Genomic DNA, 26,426 nt, shown 5'->3' on the forward strand with positions numbered 1-26,426 from the left:
CCTCATGAGTAATGACTGGGTCGAGGACGAGGGACGTAGAGGTAATGCTATGATTACATATGGTAATCCCCATTACTCTTAGTCCTACTCGTCCTCGACCCAGTCATACGACCCGCCCGCCCTCCCTTTCCAGGCCTTTGGTGCTTGGTACATCAGGATTTGCTTCTGGTGGTGAGGTGTGTTATAGCACCTGACAGGAGGGTGGGTGGAGTCTAAAAGCGTTTCCTGTTTTGTTTCCTGTCGTGTGGAATACCTCATGAGTAATGACTGGGTCGAGGACGAGTAGGACTAAGAGTAATGGGGATTACCATATGTAATCATAGCAACACTTTATAGGGTAGTTACCGAGCGGCCATGTTACAACGGGAGGAGGGGGTTAGGGATGTCCCTACGGCCTTAATGCCCGCTCACATGTTAACCACTTTCATGACTAGTTCATTGCGCCCTAACAATATTAATTCACCTATATGCCTCTGCAAATTGGCATCTCACGTATCCTTCATGTATCAGATCGTAATGGTAGTGTCATGGAAATGAGTATTGACCCCAACAGAGCACTATTTAGTCTGACACAAGTAGATCAGAGTCAGGCGGGGACACGGGTGCACTTCACACTTTGCTATTCACTAGGAGTCGATGTGGCTGTATTTCACATTACAACTTGTTGTATTCTGGGGTGAGGATCCGCATGACATTTGTTCAATCTTACGTGCAGTGTCTATGCCATTATAGAGTTTCTCGAACCTGGTGAGCCCAGTGCGCTGTGCTTTCCACAGGTTGTTATTGTCACACGGATTTATATGCTGAAGCCTGTCCCTATATCAAGTTTTGTGGCTCTTCGCACTTTACAATGTGATATATTCTAGATTTTAAAACTCGCTGCTACTGTGAAGGATAAAACCTATAGGAGCTTGTAAAATATTAGTTTGGAGTCCTTATGTGACGTTTTAAAGATGTGCTGCTCTTTGATGCTATGGCTATATTGATTTTATATTTGCTTACATCCATGCGTGTGTCATCCTTTGTGGCTCCTTGCATTAGGCCCTTTATAGAACAATTTCAGTATGGTGCTATTCTAGGATCCCCAACCGGGTCATAGTGAACTTGATTTTATGTGTCCTAAAGTTTGTGTTTGTTATTACCTTTATATGGGCATGATAGTGTGATTGATGGTATGGTGTACTTTAATGGTTTTTATTAATTAATAAACTACATTTTAAGTGTGTGTCGTGTAATGGACGTCATACAATCAACTAGACATGCCACAGTAGTGTGTTCAGACATGACTGATTTTGTTTCAGTCAATCATATTTGTTTGGAACTACCACAAAATTAACCGACACATGGCTTGAACAGGTGAAGCCATCATACTTCTGAATTTAGAATCTTGAACGTACGTCAATGGCTTGAGCTGCTGATGTCCAGGGCAGGCCAGTCAGATCACGTAACGCAGGACGCTGGTACAATGGTGCTCACCTGGCATCAACATTTGCAGTATTTTGAGAGGCAAACGTAGTGTATTATTCAAATGGGAAGCGATTGACATCCACTGTCACTGTATCACATGACAAGCATTTAAAATGCAATAGGTCTCGCATTGAAGCAAGTTTGAGAAATTGACATTACAAATAACAATGCCTTTTATTTTTGTTTTCTTTTCAAAAACATAAATAAAAGGCATTGTTATTTACATTGCCAATTGCTTAAACTCACGTGACTTCAAAACCTATTGCATTGCAAATGCTTGTAATGACTGGTGATGGGTGGGACGGCGAGAGGTAACTGGGAGGGAGCGTGAGCAGTGGCATAAGGAAACTTGAGCCCTCACCCCACCCCCTGCAACGTACATAGTGCTAACCCCCACGCTTCACCTCCGGGGCCACGTCAGGAGCTCCCAGCCGCCACCCGTGCAGTGCCGGGGCGGGGGGGGGGGCCTGGAGCTCTGGGCTATTACCATGCCACTGTGTGTGAGGGGGCAACTGGACAACAGCGGTGTGGCTGGAAAAGAAAAACAGCCAGCACTGGGCAAGTCGGACCACTTACGTTTCTATGCCTGATGGGGTAGTCCAAGTGGACAATGGCGATTTCGTTGTCAGCGATGTCCAGGTCATAGCACTTTTTTGTTGTTGTGGGGGAATAACACACAATGGAAGGAAGGCAGGTGAGGGGGCATTGTGCACAACGGGAGGAGGGCGGCATGGTGGCTTTGGGGGCCTCACGGACGCAGAAAGGACAGGTTGGTGTGTGGGGGCACCACAAACAACAGAAGGTGTGAGAGGTTATCGAGAGCACCACAAGGAGGGGGCGGGTGGGGGCACAGCACAGGCGCAAGAATCACAGAAAACAGCAGGAGGGAGAGCACGTGGGGGCAAGCATCTCGGTGGGCAGAAGGGCGGGCATCATGCGCGAGCAGGTGTGAGCAAGCATCGGGAACAAGGAAGGTCAGAAGGTCGGGAAGAACACGAGGAGCCAGTTTGGAAAAGAACAGAAAACCACACACACTGGTAGAGTTAGTTCTTAAACACGAAGAACAAGCATTTAAAATGCAATAGGTCTCACCTTTAATTAAGTTAAAGCCATTTGCTTTGATAATGGTATTGCATAGCAAAGCAAATGGCTTTAACTTAATAAAAGGCGAGACCTATTGCATTTCTAATGCTTGTTTTGTATTTGATTTAGGGGTGGGGGCTGCCCAAGATAGGCAAGCCAATGCACCCCCCCCCAGCAAAATTCTGCTCTACCTGGGTGGGGGGGGGGGGGGAGAGGGGGCAGTAGCCCCCAATCTGCCCCCTTTACCCCCCTCCCCGGGGGACAAAAGCCTGCTACATGCCAGGGACTTTTTTTGTTGGATTTAGTGGTGGGGGCTGCCTGAGATGTGCATGTGTGGGAAGCTGGGTTTCTATTGCAGTAACACCCCCCCCCCCTCCATACACACTTTTTGCCAGACTTCTGAAGCACTTTGACTTCATGTGTCCTGGGTCCCTGCCAATCATGTTCCCAGGGCCTGTGTTCTTTCCTAAAACTACCTTGTACCCTCAATTGACATCTCTATGGCCACATGTCAGTCCCATGTTAAAGGTACCTTGGGCACACATTTTGGGTGTTTCAGTGATATCTGTATTCTCATCTGCACCCAAGAGGGGGCAGAAAACCACTAGAAATCAGGCAGAGTTTGTGTGTGTGTGTTAACTGGAGATTGGCTGACGGTTTTCTGGCCTTAGGGAGCCGTTTTTTCACTGGGGGCCGGGTTTGCAGCAGTGCTGCAATATCAGGCCCCAGTAACTAAAGCTGGAGCAGTCCTTTTTACTAGCCCCCCCCCCCCCCCGCCCCCCACCTTCCCAGGGCCAGTCAAGCTGCAATCTGCCTGGGCTGGTTGCTATTCTCAGTCTGGCCTTGCTTGGCTGGGGATGTGCTGGGATGGTGCTTGGCTGGCGGAGTGCGTGGGTGGCGCTTGGCTGGCGGTGTGCGTGGATATTCCTTGGCTGACTGTGCATTGATAGCATTTGGCTGGAGGTGTACGTGGATGGTGCTTGGCTGGTGGTTTGTGTGTACTCTCTCTTGGCTGGCTGTGTGGCTTGCATGGATCCCTCAGCGTTTCCTTACCCAGAATCCCCAGCAAACCTCAAATTCAGTTACAAAGTCACATTTTCCTCACATTTCTGTGTCGGTAAATTGTAGCATCACCGTACAGGCACAGATTTCCTGCTACGCAGCATTCCCCTTGGTCTCCCGAGAAAAAAGATACCTCACTTGTATGGGTGCCCAAAGTAGCGTCAGCCTAAAAACGTATAAACAAACTGCCCTTTTGGACCCACTTTGGGGCCCCATCTATCTCTACACATTTTTGGCCCTTCCATGTCATAGGCACTTGGCCCATCAACACAAGTAAGGTATAATATTTATTGGGAGACTGAGGGGAACGCTGAATGGTTGGAAATGGGTGCTGTGTGGTGATCCCACAACTTTCCCCACAGATATTAGAGGAAAATGTGACTTTTTAGTTAAATTTGAGGTTTGCAGCAAATATTTGGAAGGGAAATGTTGGGGGATCAACGCAAGCCACACTTCCCTGGACTCCCACAGGTGTCTAGTTTTCAGAACATTTCTGGGTTTTTTAGGTTCCCTTGGATGTCTGCAAACCCGTAACCAAAAACACAGGTGCCCGACAACAATCACAAAACAACCTGTTTTTTAAAGGGATCACCTGCGTTTTTGGTCCCGGGCTAGCGACCATCTATGGAAACCTACCAAACCCACACATTACTGAAAACTGGACACCCTGGGGCATTCAGAGAGGTATGGCTTGCGTGGATCCCTCAAGGTTTTCCTACCCAGAATACGCTGCAAAGCTCAAATGTAGTCACGGGCTGACAAAAATTTCCTACCACCCAGTGTTCCCCCCCCCCCCGGTCTCCTGATAAAAATTGCACCTCACTTGTGAGGGTGGGCCAAGTACCATCCACCGGCAAGGGCCAAAACTTATTGTGGAGACATAAAAATTACCTAGCACAAAACGACCTGGTTTTGCAGGGGGGCACCTGGGTTTTTGGCCTAGGCTTGGCAGCCATCTAGAGAAACCTACCAAACACACACATTTCTGGAAACCAGACACCCTGGGGAGTCCAGGGAGGTATGGCTTGAGTGGATCCCTCAACGTTTTCCTACCCAGAATCCCCTGCAAACCTCACATTTAGCTGAAACTATCACTTTTTCGACACATTTTTGCGTGCCGGCTCAAAAGTCCCACCACCCAGCTTTCCCCTTGGTCTCCCGAGTAAAATGATACCTTACTTGTGTGGGTGGGCTAAGGGCCTGTGACTTGGAAGGGACAAAACCAGGGATTAAGGGTATAGCACAGCAAATTCTAAGCACTAGATTTAAAAAAAAATGTTTTTTGCCGATTCTGCATTGGACAGCCACACAAGTGAGGTATCATTTTACTCGGGAGACCAGGATGGACACTGGGTGGTAGGACATTTGTACCGGCGCTGTGATCCCACGCAGAAATGTGTGGAAAAAGTGATTTTTGTCAGCTACGTTTGAAATTTGCAGGGGATTCTGGGTAGGGTCTACGCAAGTCATATCTACGTGGACTCCCCCAGGTGTCTAGTTTTCAGACATGCGTGAGTTTGGTAGGTTTCCCTAGATGGCCGCTGGGCCCGGGGCCAAACTAGGTGCCCCCACTCCTCCCTATGCAAAACCAGGTCGCGTTTTGTGCTAGGTAATTTTGATGTCTCCACAATACGTTTTGGGCCCTTGCCTGTCGCGGACACTTGGTCCACCCACACAAGTGAGGTTCCATTTTTATCGCGAGGCTCTGGAGAATGCGGGTTGGGTGGAAGTTTGTGGATCCACGCAGATTCCGGGAACTTTCCATCACAGAAATGTGAGGATAATGTGTTTAGTTTTACAAAGTCTGAGGTTTGCACTGGATTCTGGGTAACAGAACCTGGTGAGAGCCACGCAAGTCACCCCATCCTGGATTCTTCTTGGTGTCTGATTTTAAAAAATATATAGTTTTGCTAGGTTTCCTTAGGTGCCAGCAGAGCTAGGGCTCAAAATCCATAGGTAGGCACTTAGCCAAAAAAAGGTCCGTGTTCACTGTAAAAATGTGGTGTGTCCACGTTGCGTTTTGGCCCATTTCCTGTTACAGACACTAGGCCTAGCTACACAAGTGAGGTACCATTTTTATCAGGAGACTTCGGGAATCAGAATTGTAGAGCAACTGTTTTTTCCTATTGACTTTCTATGCATTTCTGCCTTCCAAATGTAAGACAATGTCTAAAAGAGAAGTCACTTTGAAAAACGTCCTATGATTCACATGCTAGTATGGTTAACCACAATTTCAGAGATGTGCAGATAGCTACTGCTTCTAAACTCTAGATTTTTTTCCCATTTCGGAAACTCATAGGTGTCTTTGATACCTATCATCCACTCTTTATATGTTACCAAATAATTTGCTATATACCCGGTACACAATGAAAAACCATTGCAAGATGCAGCTCAGTTATTGGCTCTGGGTTCCTCTGGTTCTTGGTGAAACCTTCAAGTCCTATATATCCCCACGACCAGAAGGGTCCTGCAGATGTAATGAATATGCTTTAAAAAATCTGTTAAACTTAGAAGAAGTTACAGGCGAAAACGTTGGCACAAATGGCTGTTTTTTTAACTCATTTCACTTTTTCTTATTTTCAACTGCAGGATCTGCACAAATGACCCCTTGCTGAGGTCAAAATGTTGTCTACTTTTCAGAAATGTATAGCTTTTCGGGATCCATTATTGCTTTCACACCCATTTCTACCACTATCAAAAGTAGGCTATGTCCCCCGTAAAATCCTAAAAATTGAGTAAAAAATGTGGTTTTCTGATAAATGTCTGCTGGGCCCTGAAAGCTCGGAAGATGGTGATTTCAGCACCACAAACCCTTTGTTGATACCATTTGGAAGGAAAATCCAGATGCTTTCTACTGCACCACTTTCCCATAAATAAAAAAAAAAAGATTTAGCTGTATTTTGGCTAATATCTGGGTCCCCTCCAGGGGGAATCCACAAACTCTGGGCACCTTTAAAATCCCCATGATGCTGGAAGAAAAGGACACAAATTTGGCATGGATACCTTATGTGGACAAAAGGTTACCGGGCCAAATCCCAAACCACCCAAAATAGCCAAAAAAAGGCTTAGCACGTGTGGGGGGTCTAGCAGCGAAAGGGTTTTAAAAACAAGCAATCTTTTTTGTCAAAAGATATAACCTGACATTTGACCTGTCTTTGATGTGCAGCAAATGTGACAGGATAAATGCAAAATTTAAAGGCATCTTTATTTATTTTAGACTTTCGCAATCCACCAAACATCAGCTCATTACCCACCAGTGGGTCGTGAGCTACAGTTTGCGAAACACTGCTCTGAAGGCTTCATTCCCACTCTTAGGGTTAAATTCCTTGCAGTTCTCACTGTAAAAAAGAGAGACCGGGGCAACTGCCAGTAGAGTGCATATTGAGTGATGGAAACTACTGCTCTCTTAAAGGAGGACCGGCTATTTTCCTTCTTCACCCAGGCACCCTAGCCCCCAAGCCAGTACCTTTCCAACTTGAGAATCAGTAACTTTTCATTTGTTTGTCATCGAAATGCCAGTTGTATTTTGCCACCGCAATTCCTGTCGCAAATTGTTGATACATATGGTGCCAATCTAACATGCCCCTTCCAAAATAAAATTGGTATTCTTTTAAAATCACATTTTAGGATACTGTACAAGTTAACTTACTCCTAAAAGGGGCTCATACGTAGCAAAAATCTATTTTGCTGTTGCCAACCCTCCTACTTTGCCAGTCATAAAGCTTGTAACCGCAAAATTGGTTAATACTTCTTGCCCTATGTTTATTATAATTAGCAACGGTCTGGCACCTTCTCAGGTTTTGAACAAATGATATAAAGATAGCAATATACAGTTGGACATAGTGCATCGCTTTATAAAAGGTACACCCAGTTTGAAATGAGAATTGTATGAAAACTCAAAATTTAGGCAAAAGCTCATATATAATGGCAGGAACTAGAAGCAAAACCTGCTTGTTCAAAACAGTAACTTTCCCCATTATATACAAATAACCTGAAATGGAAGTCTACCTTGCGCATGCATCCTACGTAATAATCCTAGATTGCTTTCACAAACTGTTGCTGAATAAAAACACAGAACGTGATAAATGGGAAGTAAAGGCAAGTGTTTTGCCTTAGAACCAATTAGGATTGGGAGAGACGTTTTTACAGTGGGCGAATGGAAGTTGGCTGCGAGTATATGATTCTGGTGAGTATTATATTTTGTTCTAGGGCTGCATTTGATTACCCATCTTTAGTCTTATAAAGAGCTATACAATTAACGCAACATTAGACACTGGTGTGGGTTTCACCATGAAATTAGGATTGAAAGGGTTACGCTTTGAATGTAAGATTCTAACTGAGCATGATGAAGTGGCTTACATCTGAGTTTTTAAGATCTCTGCCTGGGCAACAGCAGAGTGCTTTGACTAAGTAAGCTGTGGAAATCCATGAAGGCATCTAATGGCTGAGCAGTTTAAAATGAAACCTGTACACCTGTTTGATCCATCTAGAAAAAAATTGAAATCCTAGAAATTGTGCATGTTGTTTATTTGTTTTGCTTGGAAATAACTCTCTTTAATTGTGTGTAAAGTATTTTTTAATTTTCACGTAATTGTAAATAGGCTAGGAAAATGAGAGAAAGAACCCATGAACCAGTTTAAGTTAATCGTTTGTTAAAAATTCCACACAAAATAAGTTGGAGGTTTCACATAGCCTAACATCTGACTCATCCCTTTCATCTGTCTTATTTATTTATTTATTTTATCGATTTTTAGAGCGCGCAAATACCCGAAGGTGTCTCGGCGCTATTGTTGCTGAACTCTCTGGCGGGTGGGTGAGATTTTAGGCTGAGAACAGCCAAGTTTTCAGATTTTTTCTGAAGTTGAGCAGGGTTGGAGCACATTTGATGTGGAGGGGTAGTGTGTTCCATAGTTTGGCTGTGGCAACCGTGAAGCGTTTGTCTCCCCAATTGACCCTCCTTGTGCGGGGGACTATTAGCAGGTGAGCCGAGGATGAGCGTAATGTCCTTGGGTGTTCAAGCGGGCGGAAGGCTTGTCTTAAGTATAGAGGACCATGGTTGTGGATAGCCTTGTAGGCTATACATAACGCTTTAAATTTGATACGGCTCCTCAGAGGCAACCAGTGTAGCTGTCGGATGTAGGGGGAGACAGATGCAAATTTGGGAATGGATAGCAGAGTCCTAGCCGCTGCATTTTGCACTGTCTGCAATTTGTTGAGGACCTTTTGTTGTGCATTGAGAAGTAGGGCATTGCAGTAATCGGTTTTAGAAAAAACTAATGTACTGACTAAGGTTTTGCCTGCAGATGATGGTAGGTAGGGGATAAGTTTTTTGATCCTTTTTAAAATATGGAATGAGGAAGAAACCACAGAATTAACCTGGGATTGAAGGCGCTTTTAGTTGGCTAAACATCTATGACGCTAAAGGATCCATAACGCTGACATAATAACCAAAGAAGAATACTTGTTTTTAAAGAGCATAGTATGTTTTAATTGTCCGAACAGAAGAGTGGGATGTATGCAGTGAAACCGCTAAACCCAGGTTTCACATACCAATTTCGATTGCAAAGGTAAAGAAAGGTGCCTCACTCTTCGCCCTCATCGTTCTGAAATTTTTAAAAAAGCGGAAATAGAAAGTCTAGAAAATTGGCTGTATAAATAATTTCCTGATGAAGACACAACCACGTGTCGAAACGCGTTGAAATAAACAGCCCCCCAACAATATCTGGGAAGACCTTATCCGTAAACCTGCACATTAACCAGAACATATATCGTTTTTAAGAAATTTATTAATGAAAATATTGTATTACAGATATTGAATATATCTGTTCTGTTATATGTTATTGATCAATTGTTTTATCATTAGAATTAAATTCTTAAATATCAGAAAAAAACTCTTTTTGTGTGTTCACCCCTTTTTTAAGTTTGCTGTTGAAATAGCCTTGGTTGTCCTTACAATTGTAGGCCTGGGTATATACTTTCGCACTGAACAATTTCCCTGTCCCAGGATTTTTATCCTTTCCAGGGGGTCCCTGATATATTACACAATCTGCCCACATTCTTCGCCACATCTTCATCACCTGTCCAGACCCCCCCCCTTCACCTTCTCAATAGCTCCCTTTCTCAAGGTGTAGTACCAAACCCCCTAAAATCTGCGGTTATTGTGCCCATTTTGAAAAAACCGGGCGCGGACCCCTCAATCCCGGCCAATTTCCGGCCCATCTCCCTTTTGCCATTCCTGGCAAAGGTGCTCGAGCGCCATGTCACCAGCGCCCTGAGCTCCTTTGTGGAGAAGCACGGAGCTCTTGCCCCCCGCCAGGCCGGGTTCCGCCCCGCACACTCTACGGAGTCCGTAGTTATGTCGGTCTTGGACAACCTCAGGGAGGGTATGGATACCAACCAGCCCCAGGCCCTGGTGCTCCTTGATCTCTCAGCCGCCTTTGACACGGTGGATCATACCATCTTGCTTTCCCGTGTCAGGGCGGCGGGGATCGGGGGCACCGCTCTGGTCTGGCTCTCCTCCTTCCTGAGTGACCGCACCCAGGCTGTTCGCCTGGGTGACTTCACTGCGGACGTCCGGAAAGTTCAGTGCGGGGTCCCCCAAGGCTCCTCCCTTTCCCCTCTTTTGTTTAATCTTTATATTGCCCCTCTTATCTTCTCTCTGCAACAAATGGAGGTCGCCGTATTTAATTATGCGGACGACCTCCAGCTTGTTTTCAATCTGTCTTCTTCCCCCTCTTCTGTTCTAAATTTTCAATCTATTATGCTTCACATCCGGGACTGGATGAACCACAATCACCTGAAACTCAACCCAGATAAGACCGAGCTGGTGTTGACAGGTGGTTCATCCAGCCCCTGGTCTCCTTTATTCTGGCCCCCCCTCTCTTGGCTCTTCACCTGTCCCCTCTACCTCTGTTAAAACACTAGGTATAAAACTCAACTCTCAACTCACCCTTCACTCCCAGGTTAGCTCTGTGGTTTCTTCTTCTTTCTTATCACTGCGCACTATACGCAGGGTGTCCCGTTTTTTTTCCTTTACTGCCCTCAAACTTATCATACTGGCCATGGTGGTGTCTCGCCTGGATTATGGCAACGCCCTATATGCAGGTATTCCTGCGTATAGTCTACGGCGTTTGCAACAGATCCAAAACCAGGCAGCCCGCCTGGCCTTTAAACTTCCGAAATTTCACCATTCCACCCCCCTTTTGAAATCCCTACATTGGCTCCCTGTTTGTGCCCGGGTCCAGTTCAAGCTCGCTTCTGTCACCTTTTTGGCTCGACTGGGCTCGGCACCAGCATTCATCTCTTCCGAGATTACTCCCTACGTTCCCACCAGGGACCTGCGTTCATCTACCCAGTGCCTCCTCACCGTCCCACGTTACCGCAGAAAGAAATGGGGAGGTTCGAAATTTGCTACCCTTGCCCCGCTCCTCTGGAACTCTCTCCCCCTTGAACTCCGAACCCTCACTGTGTACTCTCAATTTCGGAAACATCTTAAGGGTCATCTGTTCATGAAGTCCTTCAATTAATCCTCCTGCAGTTTACCCCTGTCCTCTTGCCCTGGACCTTTGTTAGTTGTAGCGTCAAGAAACCGCTGGTGTATGTGCGCTTTATAAATAATTTTTAACTCAAACTGACTCAACTTATTTTGATAATAGAATTCCAGCAAAATGTGTTCCCAAAAAAATTATATAATTGACTTACACAACATAATTATTTTGCAACTTTATCAAGTTCACAATTATGTAAGCCACCAAATTACACTGGCAAAATCTAAATTTTGCCCACCTATATTGTCTTATCTATTGACATTAGACTTTGTCTTATTGAATACAATGCTTAGATTGTAAAAGATAGAGTGGTGGTACCTGAAACTCTTCTCAGAAGCAGGCACCACCAGGTGCAGTTAAACCAGCCAAATACCAAGGCCGGGATTCTTTAATCCACTATCAAACAGTACCTGTTTCTCACTCTTGCAGGTTCATATTTTCTCCCTTTGATCGGTTTTGCCGTCTTCTCTGTTTTTTTATCTGTGTATTTGTCCCTCTCTTGAGCTCAGTAAATAATCTGATGCGGAAAAATATGCATTGGTCCCCAAAAATAAGTACCCATAGCAACCACCAGCTCATATTATGTTCCAAGTGTACATTAGTGCCTCTGAGAATATTAATTAAAATCATTTTAAATCCTTTAGTGGAGTATTTCTCCTGGCATATTTCAATGTAAACTGTGAATATGAAAACTGTTCATTCAAATGGTTTTAGTGAACATTTCAATATTTCAGTTTTTGGTCATTAGATCATATTATATTACATTTGTGTATCTGACATGCAAGCTGCGACTGGCATTTAGTTGAATGCACAATAGGATATTAGATTATGAACAACAAGCTTTATTAAAAAAACATTTTTTCAATTTAAATCTAGTCTCCCTTTCCTGGAGATGATGAAGAGGAGGTGTTTGATAGTATTGTTAATGATGAAGTCCGTTACCCTCGTTTCTTATCTACAGAAGCAATCTCCATTATGAGAAGGGTAAGATTTTTGGACCAAATTTTCCAGACTTTAAAAGTGTTGAATGTTTTTGTATATTAGAAGTATGCTAAAAGCTCAGGTTTTCATCTGAAGACCATTGTTAACTTTTGATGTTGACTAGCCGTTGTATGTTTAAAATGATAACTTGTTTTGTAAAGTATTAACTGTTATCTATCAACGGTTGGTACCATTTCACACATCTCTTTTCTGTTAATTTTCAAATGTTAAAAAGTGTGTCATGTGTACTTATGTACTAGACTATTTTATCAAGGACTACAGATAGGATATTAGGTGGGAGTATTTCACTCCTCACTTCTACTCTTAGTAAATCCAGAGGCTTGACAAAATGAGTTCTCTACTTTACAAGAGATTAGAAACTATGTGAAATGCCAGATACTTACATGAAACTGTACATAAAACTCAGAAAACATGGATGTGGCTGTTGAGTCATCTTCTTTTGCTGTGAGCAACTTAAAAATTAGTCAACAGCTGGCAATAGGGATGTCTTTTACAGAATCATCACAGGTATAAATATATCTGTACTTTCAACTCTGTTCTGCAGAAAGATTGTGTATCTTTGTCTAATCATTCTTAGGGCTCACCTACCAGAGAACACAATCTGTCTGTTTGCTAAAGACCTATTGTCAGCTTACAGTGGGCTTAGAATCTTCCTATTGCTTACCATTGAAAGGCTTTATTGTCACTCTCATGTGCTTGGTTTATAGTTGATGGTTTGCCTTGTACATCTTATCTGTCCTGGAGCATACCCTCTTTTCTTGCTTCTTTCCACTTCTTAGTTTTAGGGAACTCATTTTTTCTTTTGCCTAATCCCTCCGTGACAGCACATGTTTTTCAATTGTCTCCCTTAAGTGCTTCTCTCCCCACCACCCGTGCCTTCCTTCCCCCACCACCTGTGACTTTCTTCCCGCCACCACCCATGCCTTTCTTCCACCCACCACCTGTGCCTTTCTTCCCCCACCTCCCTGCCTTTCTTCCGCCCACCACCCGTGCCTTTCTTCCGCCCACCACCCGTGCCTTTCTTCCGCCCACCACCCGTGCCTTTCTTCCCCCACCACCCGTGCCTTTCTTCCCCCACCACCCGTGCCTTTCTTCCCCCACCACCCGTGCCTTTCTTCCCCCACCACCCGTGCCTTTCTTTCCCCCACCACCCGTACCTTTCTTCCCCACCACCCGTACCTTTCTTCCCCACCACCCGTACCTTACTTCCCCACAACCCGTGCCTTTCTTCTCCCACCCGTGCCTTTCTTCTCCCACCACCCGTGCCTTTCTTCTCCCACCACCCGTGCCTTTCTTCTCCCACCACCCGTGCCTTTCTTCTCTCACCACCCGTGCCTTTCTTCTCTCACCACCCGTGCCTTTCTTCTCTCACCACCCGTGCCTTTCTTCTCTCACCACCCGTGCCTTTCTTCTCTCACCACCCGTGCCTTTCTTCTCCCACCACCCGTGCCTTTCTTTTCCCACCACCCGTGCCTTTCTTTTCCCACCACCCGTGCCTTTCTTTTCCCACCACCCGTGCCTTTCTTTTCCCACCACCCGTGCCTTTCTTTTCCCACCACCCGTGCCTTTCTTTTCCCACCACCCGTGACTTTCTTTTCCCACCACCCGTGCCTTTCTTTTCCCACCACCCGTGCCTTTCTTCTCCCACCACCCGTGCCTTTCTTCTCCCACCACCCGTGCCTTTCTTCTCCCACCACCCGTGCCTTTCTTCTCCCACCACCCGTGCCTTTCTTCTCCCACCACCCGTGTCTTTCTTCTCCCACCACCCGTGCCTTTCCTCTCCCACCACCCGTGCCTGCCTTCCCCCACCACCCGTGCCTGCCTTCCCCCACCACCCGTGCCTCCTTCCCCACCACCTGCGCCTTCCTTCCCCCCACCACCTGCGCCTTCCTTCCCCCCACCACCTGCGCCTTCCTTCCCCCACCACCTGCGCCTTCCTTCCCCCCACCACCTGCGCCTTCCTTCCCCCCACCACCTGTGCCTTCCTTCCCCCCACCACCTGTGCCTTCCTTCCCCCACTACTCGTGCCTTCCTTCCCCCCACCACCCGTGCCTTCCTTTCCCTCTACCACGCGTGCCTTCCTCCCCCGCTACGCGAGCCTTCCTCCCCCCGCCAGCCTTCCTCCCCCCGCCAGCCTTCCTCCCCCCGCCAGCCTTCCTCCCCCCGCCAGCCTTCCTCCCCCCGCCAGCCTTCCTCCCCCCGCCAGCCTTCCTCCCCCCGCCAGCCTTCCTCCCCCTGCCACGTGAGCCTTCCTCCCCCTGCCACACTTAAATGCTTTCATGCTTGTTTTTAATTTGACTGATTCTACTCTTGTCTGTAAATAAAATATAAAAAATAGCCAGGTCAATGTGTGGGCGTTTTCATGGCAGTTGCACGCGCCTACAAAATATGGCAGAAACAAAGTCATATTAACTTCCCCCACCCCACCCTTTAGCCATGCTGCTCAGCATCCCTAAAAATGTTTGCAATAGTCAGTAGGCCCCAAAGGTGAGGTCTATGAGCTTTACAAATGTTTGTCTAAATTTGTACTGATGTCATGCATTTCTATATGCCAGAAGCTGAATTCCTAAGAAACATGATATTTAATCCATTCCAAGGAACCTGTCTATTTTGTTTCGGGTTACTGAACTTCTACTTGGCTCTCCCCTCTCTGCAGAAGTGTTAATTTACTCCATCAAGGAATGAATAAAGTGTGCCGGTGGCAGTTTTCTTTAAGAAAAGTTGTTCAAAAGGGAAGTATGTAGTCCTTTATATTTGCCATTTCACAGTGGCCCACCTGTTAGCTAAGCAACACTTTTTTTTTTCATGGAGCTAGGGAGTCTTACATGCTAGTAAAAGGCGTCTACTTGTTTTGAAGTTTGAAGTCGGTTACAGTTAGGCTCAGTGGTTTGACTGGGACATAGACTCATTTTGCCTATTTAAGACAAAATGCTGCTAATGTTGTATACTCCACTATGATATTGACCTCAATCCTCGAATCGGACTCCCTGGGATATTGCAGCAAAGCTGAGCAAGTTTTCCAGCATTGAAAACGAAACTTTTCAAGCACACCTTTTCATTTTTGTAGGCCTTCATTTTATTCATAATTCTTTGTTTTCAGTCTTAAACAAATCAAAACTATTCCAACAACCTTTCTAATAAGCATGTTTGGTATACATTACTCCTTTCAACCAGCTACTGTTTATTCTGCCCAGGGCTAGCCTCCTTATGGTTTTAAGGAAGTCCTTTTTACACACACAAAGGGGTGGAGAGAAGACGACCTCCGCAAAGAAATAAAAAGCAGTGGCACAATTGTGTGTTTTGAAAAACTGCCCTCACTCACACACATGCTTCATCATCGGGTCTGCTTACAAAACGCCCTGGCGTAGCAACGCACAGGGTGGAGCATGGGGGGAGGGAGGGGTAATGGGGGGGGGACACGGGACACAAAACACCATGATGGAGACAAACACAAATGTGACCAATAGTGTTCACAAGCAAAGGTGTTAACCCAAGACTGGGTAAAGTGATAGAACAAAGTGCAGTCAAAATAGTGCTTTTAAAACTGGCTCATGGATACCTGCTAAGCCTTTATTCATAGATTCCAAGGTCAGGATTAAAAATAGAATGAAGGATGGAAGTATTAGAGAAGGAAATCAGGATCCTATTCCACCCCTCCTTAAATTGCTATAGTCAACATGTTTCGACCATATGGTGCCACCACACAACTGTCCCGATGAAGTCTCCGGCACTAATTGTGCCCTGTTCCTGTGGCGCCGCGAAGGAAGTCCTTCCATAGAGGCGAGCCCTTTTTTTTTTTTTTTGTTACAAGAAATCTTAATTGAGATATTTTTTATATAAACCGTGGTCAGTAGTATGTCTACAAGAAGTCAATAATTTTGTGAGTGGAGTTGGGGGTCTAGGAAACCCTGAATTGGGGAGAGAAATTATTTTTTAAGACGTATCCCACACTGAGAGTGAATGAAGTAGAGAACACTATCCCAGAAAGGGTAGACTTCCTTGCAGAGAAAGAGTAAATGGCAAAAGTCACCGGTATCTGTGTGACAATTCCAACACGTTTGGTCATCTCTAAGAGCGATTTTATAAAGCCGCGCTAGTGTCCAAAATGTCCTATGGAGGAGCCAGTACTTTGGGTGAGGAAAGGAGATATCTTGTGGATACAACAGACTTCCTGATTAACTGCCACTTGACCCTTGCCTATCCCAGTTTTAGGTCTCGCCTGTCGATGCGCATGCGCATCGAGCAAGCGAGACTATAGGGGCTCATCGACTCTTTATCTAACTTGCAAGGAATCGTGGCGATTCCTTGCAGTGCCCGTGACTTTTAAGCTCAATGCGCATGTGCATTGAGCTTAAAAGCGCGTGCACAGCCGCCCGCATTCCTCCGACACCTTTGAAGTGAAGCTTAGCTTCACTTCAAAGGCCCGGCTTCTTCACACCCACATGCCGCTCTGCCCCGCTCCGCCCCCTCCCCTGAGTCATCCTGCCTGCCCAGACTTCTCCTCCCCCCTACTTACATCCCGCTTTCACTTGTTTTTTTGACTCGACGTTCCCCCCGCCCCCTCCCGCCACGCAATGCTGAGAGCTTGTTGACAATGAAAACAGTTTTAGTGATAGTCCCGTGGCATTGTCGTGTGTAATCTGACACTGAACTTTACCGGACCAGAAAGTATGCTTGTCTTTCATTGCAGCTTTGCTTTTTCTGACTGCCTCGGCAAGCTCCCATCCTATCGTGGCTCCTATCTTTCTAACATGATTTGGCCATGCCAATCTGCCTCATTTGTTTGTAATAGGAAGGAGGGGTTTGGTGTATATACTGTGATATATAACGAAGGCATTTCTATTCCCGGCCGTACTTTTTTTTCTACTCCCCCCTAATTATTCACGGCCGCGTTGCCCAGAGCTGCCACTTCTCTTTTTTTGTGCACACCTTTTTTCTTTTTTTTTTTCTTCTTTTTGCTTGCATTTTTTATCACCTCTCTCTTTCCACTCACCATCTACCTCCCTCCGCGATCTTTCTCGCTCTCTCCCTCCCTGTCTCACCCCCTCTCTTCTTCTCCACCGAGTCCTCCCCTGCCCCCCCCTGCCCTCCCCACTGCCTCTTTTCACGCCGCTCTCTCTTCTCTTTCTCCCCTCCGTTATGTCACAGGTTGTTACCCGCGGAGTGAGACCGGCCGGGTGAGACCCGGTTGAATCAGCGTCTCTCGCCTGTCAGCCTCTCACCCCATCCCTCCCACCCCTCCGGTCCCTTCCCAGCTTCTCCCCGTCTCTCCCTTTCATCGTCCCCGCAGCATCTTCCCCATGGACCCCACACTTCCGGTCCGATTCCGCTCCACATCTACCTTTCCTCCCCTTCCTGCCCCCCTATTCCCTTTCAGTATTTCTCTTTTCATCCCCTCTCTTGCGTTCCCTCGTGCCGCCCTTCCACCCCCTCTCTCTCTCCCCACCTCTCCAATTATGCTTCTGCCACTGTTCTCCCTTCCTGTCTCGTCTTCTCTCCCTTCGCTTCTTCCCAGTCTTTCCCACCCTCTTTCCCTCCAGCTCCCATTTTACCATTATCTTTCTTCCTATCTTCCCCTCTCGCTCTCTTTCACTGCCCTTCCACTCTCTCTCATTTTCCTCTCTTACCATCTCTCTCTTCTCCGTTCCCGTGGACTCTTTATTTTTCCCCCCTCTTTATTCACTTTCCTTTTCCCATCCACCCCTGCTCTCTCTGCCACTCCTCTCTCCCATGCCAACAGCCTTGTGGAGTGCTGGTACGCTCCCATTCAATGTAATATTACACCTCTACTGAGAAATTAAGGTACTCTCCCTCATGAGTTCTAGAGTCGCAGGCACTGAGTACCGGACAGTACCTGTCCACTCATGTCACTATGCTCAACCGGAAGCTATATGGAAATGCACGTGCGTGTGTTCTTTCACATATGAAGAAGAGCTTTGGTGACTGTAGCTCCTCGCCTTCTTCTCGGTATCAACTTTAAAATGGGTGCAATATTGTGATTTCGCCTCTCTCTCTCCCCACCTCTCCACTGACGCTGCTTCTGCCACTGTTCTCCCTCCCTGTCTCGTCTTCTCTCCCTTCGCTTCTTCCCAGTCTTTCCCGCCCTCTTTCCCTCCAGCTCCAATTTTACCATTATCTTTCTTCCTATCTTCCCCTCTCGCTCTCTTTCACTGCCCTTCCACTCTCTCTCATTTTCCTCTCTTACCATCTCTCTCTTCTCCGTTCCCGTGCACTCTTTATTTTTCCCCCTCTTTATTCACTTTCCTTTTCCCATCCACCCCTGCATTCTGCCACTCCTCTCTCCCATGCCACCAGCCATGTTGAGTGCTGGTAAGCTTCCATTCAAAGTATTATTACACCTCTACTGAGAAATTAAGGTACTCTCCCTTATGAGTTCTAGAGTCGCAGGCACTGAGTACCGGACAGTACCTGTCCACTCATGTCACTATGCTCAACCGGAAGCTATATGGAAATGCACGTGCGTGTGTTCTTTCACATATGAAGCAGAGCTTTGGTGACTGTAGCGCCTCGCCTTCTTCTCGGTATCAACTTTAAAATGGGTGCAATATTGTGATTTCGTTATTTTGTGTTTAATGGCTGAAACAGAAATGTCGAAAACGGCAATGGATTAATGTGTACTACAGCGCACTTCGCCAACATAGTGGCATATATATTTTTTCGGTTTACACATTGTCATGTCCGTTGACAAGAATTTGACCGAAATTACAAAAACATACAGAGGGATTTGCATGCAGACCGCTTTCAAATTAACTCTTTCAACAGAGTGTTTATGATTTTCTACACATTGTTTTTTAGCGTGAACTTGACCCGAATGCACTGGAGCAGTGTACAGGAGCACCAGTTACATTACACAAGGGCACACATTCATGTGTTTTTTTTGTTAAGTATCGAGACTTTAAGTGATTTGCCCAGAATCACAGGATGTTGAGCTGCGGAGAATCGAGCCTATCTCACCACTTCTAAAATCAGCACCGCTGGCCGTAAGCCCACATTTTCTGGCCATTTTCTACAAACTTTTTTTTGGGCCAGTGCACTATATCGAAATATTCCATTTCAGCAGACTTTGCACTTATCCTCCCATAGTAATCAAAAACGTAAATAAGTGTGATTAAAAACTCACTTCTACACTTTATATCAATGGTTTCCAGCCACCATAAATGATTGTCAATAAATGGCCGACATTGAGAATACAAAGATATTGTGTCTGGTGAACAAAGGGACTTTTTTGCCCCGTTTTTTCTAGGTGCCCTCACTCTATCTATCTATCTATCTATCTATCTATCTATCTATCTATCTATCTATCTATCTATCTCCCTCACTCTATCTCTCTATCGCCCTCACTCTATCTATCTATCGCCCTCACTCACCCTCACTCACCCTCACTCACCCTCACTCACCCTCACTCACCCTCACTCACCCTCACTCACCCTCACTCACCCTCACTCACCCTCACTCACCCTCACTCACCCTCACTCACTCTCACTCACTCTCACTCACTCTCACTCACTCTCACTCACTCTCACTCACCCTCAACCCCTCACCCTCACTCACCCTCAACCCCTCACTCACCCACCCTCAACCCCTCACTCACCCTCACTCACCCTCAACCCCTCACCCTCACACAGTGCAATAGGTCTCGGAGCATTTGAGTTAGAGCTTTTAGAAATGTTTATGGCTTTTTTTTTTTAAATTCTTTAGCATTGGCTACAGGAAACAAAAATGCTAAAGATTTACAAAAAAACCCATAAACAATTCTAAAAGCACTAACTCTAATGCTGCGAGACCTATTGCATTTCCAATGCTTGTTTAAGACTGTTCCCAAAATAGATGTGTGTTTTTGGCTTTAAGATGTGATACGGTTCCACTGCGCATCCTAAAGTCTGATGCAAGAGTTCTCTTTGTGTGTTGTGTGGCCAAGTTCCTTAGCCATGCCTGGCTAACCAGATGCAAAGCATTGCCAGGTGTGACCAAATATCGTATCCCTGAAGTTGTGAAGAAATACTTAAGCGCTTGATGACTGTTCAACCCCCTACTGGCTTTATATTCTGCCACTTTATATTAGTTTAGATCACTGTTTCTGTTATTTGAAAGTAGGCCCATCATAGGTGTTTTATTGGGCAGGCACTGGGGGTCCCATACTGCATGTATTATGAGGCTTATGCCAGGGAGGATTATTTTGCTTGGATCTTTTTAATAATAGTTTTATTGTAAATTACTCACGTTTTTACTTACAAATTTTTAATAGTACCTATTGTACAGCTCTTGACAACTGTATTATTTATTAGATCTATTAGTGCACTTTAATGTGTGTTTGTGTTCACATCTCTGGACTATTTTATTGTATCATATGTCAATTTGCATCTTTCTACTTCATTTTTAATGTCTTTTGAAGCTTGTATGATACAAGTTGTCGAAATAAAGCATATACAATACGATAAAGTTTGGAGGACTGGTGTCCTGACTTATTGAGGGAGAGAATTGTCTTAATGATGGAAGGGTCTTTGTCCTGGTAACTCATCTTAGACAAACTGACTTTGAGCTTAAAGTCATAAAAGTCTATGTCAAGTAGGTTGTATTGTTGTTGGAGTACTCTGAAGGGTATTGGTGTGTCTGGGGTGCCCAGTTGCTTTAAGAAGTGGATGCCTTTTGATGCCCATGATTCCCAGAAAATCGTTTTCCCCTGAACTTTGATCCTTGGATTGTGCCAGATCGATACCATGTTCGAGTGATTAAGAGGATTATCTAAGATCCTATCGATTCTTCTCAGCGCTCTTTTAGTATTGTTAAAAAACGATTTTACCAGAGGATGTGGGTTTTCTGTCACCTGTTAAAAATGCGATAGAATGAAGTTCACCGAGGGTTTCTTTTTCGATTATTAGCCATGAGGGAGTGTAGTCAGGAGGCTGGGACAACCACAATGAGCCTTGTTCTAGCCAGGAAGGCAGGTTGATTTTTTTTTTTTAAGTCCGCCTGGTTTTCTCCAACAAGGTGAATGGGTAAGCTCAGTTTGCTGAAACGATGGAGAGGTGCACTACCAGAGTATCCAAGAGTTAATAATGAAGCTCAATCAGTTCCTTTGTAGAAAGAGTCTTTAATCATATAAATCCAAGTGCATGAATATAAAACAGCCAACGCGTTTTGTTCTCGAAAGAACTTCGTCAGGGCGAAATTAGTGTTGAATGATAGTCTCACTTTGTAGCTGGATTCAAATATTTGAAGGAGTAAATAATCCTATCTTTGGGATATTAGGACATGGGCCACCATAATAAGGGCCGAAGCCAAAGCGCTGAATGCCGATCGTAGCAGAATGACACCTGATGCTAAGCTCCGTTTTTAGAGAGATCTTATGCGCATTTATTTTTCCAAATGAATTTTGATAATAGCTTATCTAGTTTTTGGTGCAAATCCTCCAATAGTACAAGGGGTAGCATGCTAATAAGATAATTAACTATCGGAGTGACCATCATTTTGATGGTCCACCACGTGAGAAATTTAGGGTTCCAGCTCTCCAGGAGCATTTCAACCTTTTTCAGTGTTAGGTTTTCATTATGTCGGAGTGATTCTAATAAATCTGCATGAAGCCCAGATATTTAATGCAGAAAGGTTGCCAGGTTAAACCTGTAGACCTAAAAAGGTCTCTCACACAAAGGTTGTTCAATCCTAAGATTTCAGACTTGTCTTTATTGAGTTTGTATCTGGACACCCTAGCATAGTTTTCGATGTTCTCTAGTATAGAGGGAATTGAGCGTGTTGCGTCTGTCGACATTATCAAAATATCATTGGCGGATACGCGGCCACCTTTATTGTCTTTTGGTTGAAAGTAACTCCTAAGATGGAGTGGTTTGAGCGAATCCTGTGGAGGAGTGACTCCATAGTCGGGATGAAGAGGGATGGAGACGGTGGGCAGCCTCGACGGGTGCCCCTCTCCAAATTGAAGGATGATGATCAGAGACCATCTCAACTTACTCTGGCGGAAGGGGAGCTATATAGGGGCATCACCATCCTTGTGACGGTCTCACCCAGGTTGTACTTCAATAGGGTCTCTGGAAGGAAGGACCAAGAGACCCGGTCAAATGCTTTCTCTGCATTGAGAGGGACAGCTACAGTATCAGAGATAGAGAGTTTGACTTTCTCAATGATGTGACAAAGGAGGGGTGTGTTGCCGCCAGACATTCTGCTTTTTATGGATATCACCCTTGACTGGTTAATTATGGATGGCAAAAATGGTACTAGTCTTTTACAGAGGATTTTGGCATAGATTTTTGCGTCTAGATTAATTAGAGAAATTGGCCTATAATTTTTGTACCAGCAAGGGATCTTTACCCTCTTTTGGAATATCCACTATGGTGGCTTTGGTGGTAGAACCTGAGATGGAACCTGAGTCTGAGAAGTTTTGGAATAAGTCCAGTAGAGCAGAATTAATTTCTGGGGCAAATGTTTTATAAAATTTCGCAGTCGGGGCCTAGAGCCGTGTTAGATTTGAGGGACCAACTGCTTTGGAAACTTCAAGTGTTATTGGTTTACTGAGCCGTAGCTTATCCTGGTCCGTGATAGATAGGAGTGTGGACTTTTCCAGATACTTTTCGCACTCCTCCACTTGGGAGGGGGATTCTTCCTTGTATAGGGATAGGTAGAAGTCTCTGAGAATCGCTATAATTTTATCGGGATTCCAATGTGGAACATTGAAATTGTCTTTGAACAAGTTAATCCCCCTACGGTTTTATGTTTTAAGTATGAGGCCAGACTTTTCCCTGCCTTATTGACTTCACAAAGTTTTAGGGACTGTTATCTATTAATCCAGATCCCCACCCTATCACTCAGAATTTTGTCGTACTCTTATTTTTTGCTGGATATGGAGGAGAGGGTTTGGGTGTCCGGGTGGGAGCTGTATGTTCATTCCACTGCTTTAATCTTTTTCTCCAAGGAATCAATATCCCTGCTGTGGGCTTTGTTTATATAGATTGAATTTCAATTAGGGTACCCCTAGCAGTGGCCTTCAGAGCATTCCAGGGGGATAGCCGGGGAAGTATCAGAAACCCTATTTTCTTTTAGATAGTTCTTAATGGATGGATGAGGCATCTTTGACTGACTCCTTGTTGAATCTCCAGGTCTTTTTGGTGGTTCTCATGTTGGTGTCCCGTGAGCGACAGGGTAAGCCTGGGTAAGATGTCTGACTGGTCTATTAGGTGTGTATGAGACTTGGAAAGCAGAAGATAGTCAATCCTGGAGTAAGAGTTATGGGGATTGGAGTAGAAAGTATAGTCCCTAGTGTCTGGGTGCTGCGGTCTCCAAGGGTCAAGTAGGCTGATTCTGTTGCAAAGTTTGAGAAGCAATGTGTGTGATCTGGTGGAGTGAAGTGCTTCTTTGGATTGATGGTCTATGGTTAGGTCAATGGGAAGATTGAGGTCACCCACACAGATAAGACTGTCAGGAGAGATCTTATTCAGCGGGTTGGCTAAGGAGTCACAAAAATCAGAATCCTCACCATTTGGACCATACACATTGAGGACATAAAGGCAATTGTTATTTTTGAACAGTTTTGTAAGGATCCATCTTCCGGTGTCATCTGTGGCGTGAGAATCGACAGTGAGGCCGGAGTGTTTAGAGATTAACTTGAGAAACCCACCTTTTTTATTGTTGGCCTGGGAGCAGAGGGTGTCAGAGAGCCACTCCCTAAGGAGGTCACTTCTCTATGTGATACTTTTGTTTCCTGTAGGAGAATCACGTCTGCTTTAAGCTTTTAGAGGTAATTCTCGTTTGGTTTTTCTTTTCGTTTAACCGGGTGATTAAGACTCCTGGCGTTTAGTGACACAATTTTCAGATTCATATCCATGTGATACTTATTCATGTTGAAGCGGACAGTCTACGCAGTAGTGATGCTTGGGAGGGTTGCTAAGCATGTGGATTAATGCTGGTCGGGGGACGCTAAGATCAACAGAGAAAGAGTCATGTGGGACCCAAGCGCACACATCTGCTAGCGAACAGAGAGAGTTTAAGATCAACACTTGACTCTCTGTTCGCAGATCAGTACAGTTTTTCATGCCAAAACAGGACAACAGGTCAACCCAGGGAGTCTGCAAGACCCAGGCACTGTTTGGCTGATAGGTCGAGTGTGAATCAAATGATAGCGCCACAGTAGAAAAGAACCAAAATCCCAGCAGTAACAGAAAAGAACACAAATCTAGACCCAAACTCAATCACCCTCCATCCCCATACCCAACCCCCACCCACCCCATCCCAAACATTGACTGTGAGGGTGACTACAGCGGAGTGGAGCTGCCCCATGGTGTACCACAGTGCTTACAAACGTTGTGGTGTTAATTGGATCCTAATTGAAGTTTGAGATAGAATCTCAGAACCTAAATACTGGTGTACCTACTTGATCTTCATTGACAAGTTAGCCTAATTTATAGCATAGGCCCCCTAATATAAAAATAGGCCCAATGAACCAACAAGCCAAGGAGGAAGAGGACCCTTCCTGAACCAATTGATTCACGTGGGCCTAGTGACTGAGGTTTAGTCAAACCTTCTTTAAGCCCTTCAAGACGTCAAGGTGTTGGCACACTGGAAAGTATGTAGAAGGTAAAGTGTCACATAAGTAATGTCAAGTAGGTAAAGTGTCAAGCATATGGATTAAATACGGGCCTGACTGAGCTGATGGTAAAGTGTTGTAGTGTATAAAATCGAGAAGCTCAATAGTAGTGGAATGGCCATGTCTGGTCAGCATAGTGTTAAGCAAGTGAACAATCGAGAACAAAACTAGAGGACCCAACCGTATAAGTTGCCTGACCATGTGTAGCCAGTGTAGTGTATGTAAATGAACTGTGGAACCCAGCATGACATTGCTGCAAGTGGATAAGAGGCGCAGTTTGTATAAACAAGATAACAAAGCAGAGGTATAAACCAGAGAATTCAAAAATGATCCTGAGAAAATTAAAGAGGTCAGCGAAGGCCTTTTGAATCAAGATTTGAGATGGATAGTGGAACTGGATGCGTGTCCATTGAGGTTCCATCCCTTTCATTTAAGTAGTCTTGCAGGGCTCTGTGGTCAGAGAAAACATGTTGCCTACCATCAACTTGAATTCTGAACTTGGAAGGTGCAATGAACAAGCCCTTTACATCTTAAAGTTTATTTTTCTGCCCATCCAAGTGCAGTGATCTCTTACAGACACTTGACTGTGCCGATGGCTTGTCTCCTTTCTAGTTACTTTGCTCTGCCCCTTCCCTCTACCCTTCCCTCTACAAGAAAACTGCTCATGCACTGAATGCAGGTGGTTTCCCTCTCCGCTCTTATCAGCACAAGTGTTCCTCTGCAGGTTGCTTCACCCTGTCCCTTTTATCTGCATGTGTGCTGCCTCTACCCCTTACATATGCAGTTGGCCTTTTGTGTCCTTGCAGAGAAAGAGTAAATGGCAAAAGTCACCGGTATCTGTGTGACAATTCCAACACGTTTGGTCATCTCTAAGAGCGATTTTATAAAGCCGCGCTAGTGTCCAAAATGTCCTATGGAGGAGCCAGTACTTTGGGTGAGGAAAGGAGATATCTTGTGGATACAACAGACTTCCTGATTAACTGCCACTTGACCCTTGCCTATCCCAGTTTTTAAGACTGTTCCCAAAATAGATGTGTGTTTTTGGCTTTAAGATGTGATACGGTTCCTCTGCGCATCCTAAAGTCTGATGCAAGAGTTCTCTTTGTGTGTTGTGTGGCCAAGTTCCTTAGCCATGCCTGGCTAATCAGATGCAAAGCATTGCCAGGTGTGACCAAATATCGTATCCCTGAAGTTGTGAAGAAATACTTAAGCGCTTGATGACTGTTCAACCCCCTACTGGCTTTATATTCTGCCACTTTATATTAGTTTAGATCACTGTTTCTGTTATTTGAAAGTAGGCCCAACATAGGTGTTTTATTGGGCAGGCACTGGGTGTCCCATACTGCATGTATTATGAGGCTTATGCCAGGGAGGATTATTTTGCTTGGATCTTTTTAATAATAGTTTTATTGTAAATTACTCACGTTTTTACTTACAAATTTTTAATAGTACCTATTGTATAGCTCTTGACAACTGTATTATTTATTAGATCTATTAGTGCACTTTAATGTGTGTTTGTGTTCACATCTCTGGACTATTTTATTGTATCATATGTCAATTTGCATCTTTCTACTTCATTTTTAATGTCTTTTGAAGCTTGTATGATACAAGTTGTCGAAATAAAGCATATACAATACGATAAAGTTTGGAGG

General features: G+C 44.9%; 1 protein-coding gene across 2 annotated transcripts in view; it reads left to right on the forward strand.

The window, feature by feature from the left end:
• The window catches only part of PKN2 (protein kinase N2), a 454,984-nt gene that overhangs the window by 388,756 nt on the left and 39,802 nt on the right, over positions 1-26,426 (forward strand). For both annotated transcript variants that reach the window (XM_078645957.1, XM_078645968.1), the window contains exon 20: positions 12,036-12,143. In XM_078645957.1, the coding sequence (XP_078502083.1) occupies positions 12,036-12,143 (108 nt within the window). The remainder of the gene's footprint in view (positions 1-12,035; positions 12,144-26,426) is intronic.

This window comes from Lissotriton helveticus, chromosome 1_1, assembly GCF_964261635.1.
Source record: "Lissotriton helveticus chromosome 1_1, aLisHel1.1, whole genome shotgun sequence".
NCBI classification, from domain to species: Eukaryota; Metazoa; Chordata; class Amphibia; order Caudata; family Salamandridae; genus Lissotriton; species Lissotriton helveticus.